The sequence below is a fragment of the Trachurus japonicus genome, chromosome 14, assembly GCF_045865225.1.
Source record: "Trachurus japonicus isolate A0001 chromosome 14, Traja_1.0".
Taxonomy (NCBI): domain Eukaryota; kingdom Metazoa; phylum Chordata; class Actinopteri; order Carangiformes; family Carangidae; genus Trachurus; species Trachurus japonicus.
Genome location: NC_140920.1, coordinates 11646529 through 11653204, shown reverse-complemented (window position 1 = coordinate 11653204; position 6676 = coordinate 11646529). Strand labels below are relative to the sequence as shown.

Genomic DNA, 6676 nt, shown 5'->3' with positions numbered 1-6676 from the left:
AAAAGTAGAAAATTGAGGAACAGAGGTGAATCATTGAGTTTCAGTTCGTTTGTGGGTCATGATTTTGTTTATGTTGCAATGTCACTTTGACACTTCACTGGGCCGTTATAATAGTAACACCTGTGCTGCTGACAAGTCAAAAAAACTACTTGCTGTGACAAAACACCTACTGTCATCCACTAATTACACTGATCATGAGACAAGAACCGTCAACATTAAGGCAACTGTACTAGCCTGAGGGAAACCCTGCAGTCCCCTGCAGCAGCTCTGCAAACATCTACTCTGCAGTGTCGCACAGTTCAGCTTACTCAGTCGAAATTCAGGTGAACTGGTCTAACCTCTCCTGCTTTGTTTTGTTTCTGGGCAGGATTTAGGACACGGTAAGGGTGCAACAGGGATGGTCTGACCAAACCCAGTCAAAGCTGCTTTGTTTTTTTTGTTTTTAAATGTGGGGTTTTGGGAGCTTAAACTGCTGCATAAATTCTAACCATTAAAAAACAAACATCTCTTGATGTTGTAATGAAAGGTTGGACCTCCCTCCTCACTATAGCTACTATTAGAAACCAAAACAACGTTATAGTATTCAGTGACGTCAGAAGCATGACTTAGGGGGATCCATATAGGGCTGAGGTAAACATCCGGTAAACATCCGGGTACTAAGGCTACGTAAGGGTCAAAGCACTTCACCGATGGCAGAGTGTGATGGTTCGCACACAGTCTGACATTGGTGCAGAAGCAATAAAGAAAACCGCAGGAGAAAAAGCATGACTTGTTTAATGATTAATCCTGGACTTTCTATACAAACTGACGGATTTTATGAGATTAAAGAATTGTTCGTGTGACAGTGAAGCACGTAAGAAAAGACGCACAACTCTTATCGAGGGGAGTCGGGAGTCAGCACAATACATTTGGAGTTTCTGCTTTTTAAAGTGACCAAAACGTACTTTGTTGCGATGTTTCGTGCCTTAAAGAGGAGCCTGCGACCTTTGCAGAGACAGGTCCAGCTGCTGTCCGGTCTCAGAGACGCACAGACACCATGGAAGGACAAGCTACTGGTCCGTGCCTGTGCAGGGACCTCTGCAGCTCTGCACCTACAAGACGACTGTCTCGGTGAGTTCACTGAGCTATCACCCAGTCCACACCTGCAAACTCTGCAACTTACCCGATTCAACTAATAACCATGCACACGAATCATTGCAGTTCTCAAATATGGTGGGAAGTCGATGCATTTGAACTACGTGTGGCTGCGGGACCACTGCCGCGACCCTTCCTCATACAACTCCAAGACCAACCAGAGAAACGTGGACACGGGGAGCATAGACCTCAAGATCCGCCCTGACAGCAGCACAGTGGAGGATGGCCACCTGGTCCTCACATGTAAGTCACTCACAAACACAACAGAGTCAAGTCAGTGGTGACGAGTTGGGAATGAAACGGTGAGACAACTGGGATTTTAGAGCAAGCTCACAGTATTTTTAAATTCATAACCCACCCCACTGTCTGCATCGTTATCACAGTGTAATGACACAGTTGTAAAGTCATTACAGTTATAACTAGGTAAAGAGTTGGAGATACAATAATTTATTGTTCAATCCAATGTTATCATTATTGTGTGCTAATGTGGTGCATATTGTCAAATGTGCATATGCGTATTTGGCAATCACATTTTCACATTTCACATTTGGTACAATACTTCATCAATGAGTGTGGCTATGTTAGATAGTATGTACAACATTAATAATAAAGTAGATTATGTAAACTTGGTCAGCTATTCAAATACATAACAACTTTTTACATTCATCATTGATCTTAAATTCTTCATTAGATCTGGTCATTTTAAATTATTAAAGTAATTATTATATGAAAGCAGTGCATATGAGCAGACAAAAGTTGAGAGGACATTTAGAAGCTCTATCCTGAGGTCAATAATTAATAATAATAAACTGTGAGTAAACCAGTCATTTACATTGAAGAAATGTGTGGCGCAGGTGAGCTATCTCACCTATCCGCCTTTATTACAAACTAAGATGTAACCTTAATAATTAGGCTATATGAGCATATAATTATTTCAGCATTCACATCCGTCTCATCACACAACATGCAACATCACAGTGAATGACTGTAACATTGTAGCATAATAAAGATTACACATGACAGATGCGATGTGGACTTTGTCCACCCGCTGTGTTCGTATTTTATTGTGTAAAGATTCATTCCGTTGTCAGGTTAGCCTCAGGCTGTTATCATGAAATGAAGTGAGACTCTGGACTGTTTCAGTTGTAAACCGCAAACACATATTCACACATAAAAGGACCATTATGTAACCTGTAAAGCAAACCGCCAGCCTCTGATGGACATTGTAAAAAAGAGTCTGAAGCAACAGGATGTAGGCTACAGATGAGACACATTTTTATCATCTTACTTTGACATTTGTATGTTGAAGTGCTGGGTATTTCATCTCATAAAATTAAAATAAGATTCTTTAGTAAGATAAAAACCAAAAATAATTTTGTAAGGATCAGATGGGGTCCAAAATGTTTGTTGGTGACTGTAGAGATCTGACCTTTAAACATGGAGGTGTGCTCATGTGGAGCTGCATGAGGGTATATAGAGGATGGGGGTGTCTCTTCACTGACAATGACTCTTCACATACAAAAGTTTGCGAAGAGGAAAAAAAAGTGAAAAGTATTAGTTGGCCAAGTGTGTCTCTGACCTGAGTTAGAGAGTAAAATATGAAGTTTAAATAAACAAATATTTTTTGTTTTCCAAAAAAAGTGGCTTCCTTTTCTTCGTGGGCACTCACAGAAACCGATACATTGATTTGAAGCTGACAGGATTTGCAGTTACGTAGCATTTTAGTGATACTGACGTTTGTCATATACTAGGCTAGATGCTATTTACTATATACTATGGGCACATTAAAGATACCAATAGCTGAGCAGGAGGAAATCTCAAGTCAAGTCAAGTCCAGTTTTATTTGTATAGCTCCAATATACAACAGAAGTTATCTGAAGGCTCTTTTCAAATAGAGCAGGAATCAACCCTCTCGTTGCAATATTCAAACATTTGTGTTCAAATTCTTTCGTGTGCTGTTGTGTTAAAGCTGCAGGGTTCTCCTTTCACATGATGCCATATGGTGCACAGAACACAACACCACATCCTCCTCTTAATCACCCAGATGGAGCAGACCCCAACGCCATGGAGCTTCTCCCCCAGAGAGGACCCCCTCAGAGTTGAAATAGCTTAACCAGCACAAAGCCTGACAAGCTGAAGTCATCCCCTATTCTGTCTCCACTGGCAGCCTGCTGCTGCACACAAAGGCAAAAAAAGTCAAGTGGGATTTAGCTGACAATTTTTTGGTGGGGGTTAGAGGAATAAATGGTCCCACAGCAGCAAGTGTGGAAAAAGGAAACAGGTGCTACACAGTCACATTGAAACACACTGGGTGAGTGTTAAATTATCGGACTCACCCAAACACTTCTACTGTCTTGGTACTCCACGGTTTGGGTCAGCTCTGACATGAGCAGGAAGATGATTATAGTGCTGGATCATTTTTAAGATGAAGAGCAAAATGTGGACAGGAGCAAACCATCACCACAGGCTTTTAATAACACATCAGCCCCATTCAGAGTCGGGCAGCCTGTGTCCATGCCACTTAGGGATGTCCTGCAGACTGACTGATGCCTCCCTCTGGGCTGCTGGGCTCCAGCAGTTCTTTCACAAAAGATGGATTGTCACAGTGCTTTTATGTACACTCAAGAGTGGCAGCGTGTCTCACACAAACTGACAAATGGGGACCAGTCAGCCCCAAGACAGTTGATGATGCACAGGCTCCTGCAGGCGTGGTGTCAGTTCTGCCTCTCCCTGTTAGCAGCACGTAGCCAAGGTCAGCTGAGTCTAGGAGGGGGTTTCTGTCCATGAGCACTGACCCTCATAGACTTGGTTTATTAGGAAATGCTCTGCAAAAATGTATGCTCCATGTAGATGAAAGCCTCATGTACATGGAGAGGTTTACCAGCTCCTCTGCAATTATTTATAACTTGATGGACCATGTTTCTATTCAAGCATATAGTGGCAACTTTACTTACCGTAACTAACAAAAACACAACAAAATGGTAATCAGCGCTAGTGTCAGTTCAGCTAAACTCAGCCATTATTTGATGCTGTGGTTGGATACAAGGCAGTAGCTATAGAGAACTGATGTATTTCATCCTACTTGTCAACAGGATTTAATTAACTTACTTGGAAAATCCACAACCAACTGCATACACTACTACATAATGTCCAGTCCACTTCACCAGACCAACAAAAAATACTTGACAAACAACAAAGCCTGTTGCTAATTCAGCCTTACTTGTTGAATTTGGAAATAACAAGCATTTTAGATGCAGTTTGCTAATTGTACAACAGCAAAAAAAAAAGTTGACTTCTGCAATGTAATGTACCTCGCTATGCTTTAGCTTTTTGTGAAAATCTAATTAGGATTAGTCAAAATCAGGTCAAATTTTAATGCACATTTAATTAACTTTACCTAATAATGCTTTTCCTGTGTGTATCCCAGGGCCTGGTGGTCATGTGTCAAAGTACAGCCTCAGCTGGCTGGCTGAGAACAGCTATGAAGGAAAGAAGCAAAGCACAGTCCAGCCTCGCATCCTGTGGAACTCTGACATCTATAAAAATGCAAACGTACCATCAGCCAAGTGGGACACGTTCATGAGCAGTGACGATGAACTAAAGAAATTCCTCCAGAACTACCTCCTGTATGGGATTGCTTTTGTAGATGGTGTCCCAGCCACAGTGGAGGCAACTGAGGCAGTTACTCAGAGGGTTAGTCTCATCAGGTATGAAGTGCACAGGTAATGCAGAGGGCATTCAGCCGTGTCCACCTATTGCTATTCCACCTGTGTTTTTTTGTTTGTTTGTTTACAAGGGAGACCACATATGGAAGAATGTGGAGCTTTACTTCAGATTTTTCCAGAGGAGACTCTGCCTACAGTCAGCTGGCCCTGGACCGTCACACTGACACCTCCTACTTTCAGGAGCCATGTGGGTAAGAGCAGCAGGGACGGGCTGAAACACAATGGAAGTGAGAGGAGTTTGGTTTATGAAGCACTGACAGCCAAAATTTACAGTATCAGTATTTTAAATTTAGCTTTTTTTCTCTTCAATGCCTCTTTCAGGATACAGGTTTTCCACTGCCTGAAGCACGAGGGAACTGGAGGACGGACGCTGCTGGTGGATGGTTTCTACGCTGCAGAAAAATTACGCCAGCAGTCACCTAAAAACTTTGAGCTACTTGCCCGCGTGCCCATCAACCACAATTACATTGAAAACACTGGCAACCACCGAAACCACATGACCGGCATCGGCCCTGTGCTGAATGTCTATCCATGGAACAATGAGGTTAACATGATCCGGTACGTCAGCAATTATCAGATCTTAGTAGCTTCATTTAAACATGCTTTTATATGTATTTTACTTGATTATCACTTGATCCATCTTTTTATACACAGTTGTAGAAATTGGTAGATTTTAGTTTATTGCCATTCCTTAGCTCTTGCATTCTCGGCTGATAATAATCTTTGGTGGCTTTACATACTGTGTTGTTTAGTTATTCATTATTATCCCAATTAAGATATAAAAGACTTGTTCTTATTAGAATTAGAATGAGAAAAGTACACAGTGGCTAGTTCTTGTTGATTTATCAAACCAAAGGAAAAAACTTTTCTTTCTTTCCCTTTTTTTAACAGATACAACAACTATGACCGATCAGTGATAAACACAATCCCCCATGATACTGTTCAGCGGTGGTATGTGGCACATCGAGAGCTGACAACAGAGCTGAGACGTCCAGAGAACGAGCTGTGGGTGAAACTGAATCCAGGGAAAGTAAGTTCCAGTTGTTAAAGGGACTAACATTGAATTATTCAGAAATGCCTCATTCAGAAAATAATGGTGTCTTCATAAAGATAGAGCTGTAAGCCTCACTCAGTGTTATTGTTCTCTTTTCTTAAAAAGGTGATTTTCATAGACAACTGGCGTGTCATGCATGGGAGGGAGTCATTCACCGGACTGAGGCAGTTGTGTGGATGTTATTTGACCAGAGACGACGTCCTCAGTGCTGCACGCTGCTTTGGTCTGCAGGCCTGATCCTGCACATGAAGGCTGCTTCACCTCTGTGCCTTGTTAGTTGTCTTTTCATGTGAGTTTTCATAAATCTGCACTGAAGGCTTTTCACAATCGGAACAATCAAATGATGTACTGTATATTGTATTTTATTCATTCACGTGTTTTTATCATTGATATTTGTTGTTTTTGTATCATTTCAATGTTTCTTTTCTATGATTTAGAGAGCACAAATGTCTCCTGAATTATACTTAAAACAATAATGGCTTGCTATTGTTTAACTCATACAGTCATACAGCACATAAAGGAGTCAATGCATTAAACTTTCATACAGTCTCATTATACTTAATTGGACATTGATGACAGACTGTCAGACTGCTAACATCAGCAAACTAACAATGGTATCACACATACCATGTTTACTTAAGAGTGTCAGCATGCAAACATTTGCTAATTAGCAAAAGTTCAGGGATCAGTTTCTTCCAGATGATCTTTCATAGTGACTCATCGAGTATTTGTTATATATGATATTTCAGTCTGAAACAATGTG

At 41.1% G+C, this 6676-nt stretch overlaps 1 protein-coding gene across 1 annotated transcript; it reads left to right on the top strand.

Moving 5' to 3' along the window:
* Positions 1–444: 444 nt before the first annotated feature.
* tmlhe (trimethyllysine hydroxylase, epsilon) lies at positions 445–6382 on the top strand. Its single transcript, XM_085797514.1, has 7 exons — positions 445–1110; positions 1201–1377; positions 4562–4841; positions 4931–5050; positions 5181–5417; positions 5751–5889; positions 6019–6382. Exons 1-7 carry the CDS (start codon positions 954–956, stop codon positions 6148–6150), a joined length of 1242 nt encoding a protein of 413 aa, XP_085653640.1. The 5' UTR covers positions 445–953; the 3' UTR covers positions 6151–6382.
* The last annotated feature ends 294 nt before the right edge of the window (positions 6383–6676 follow it).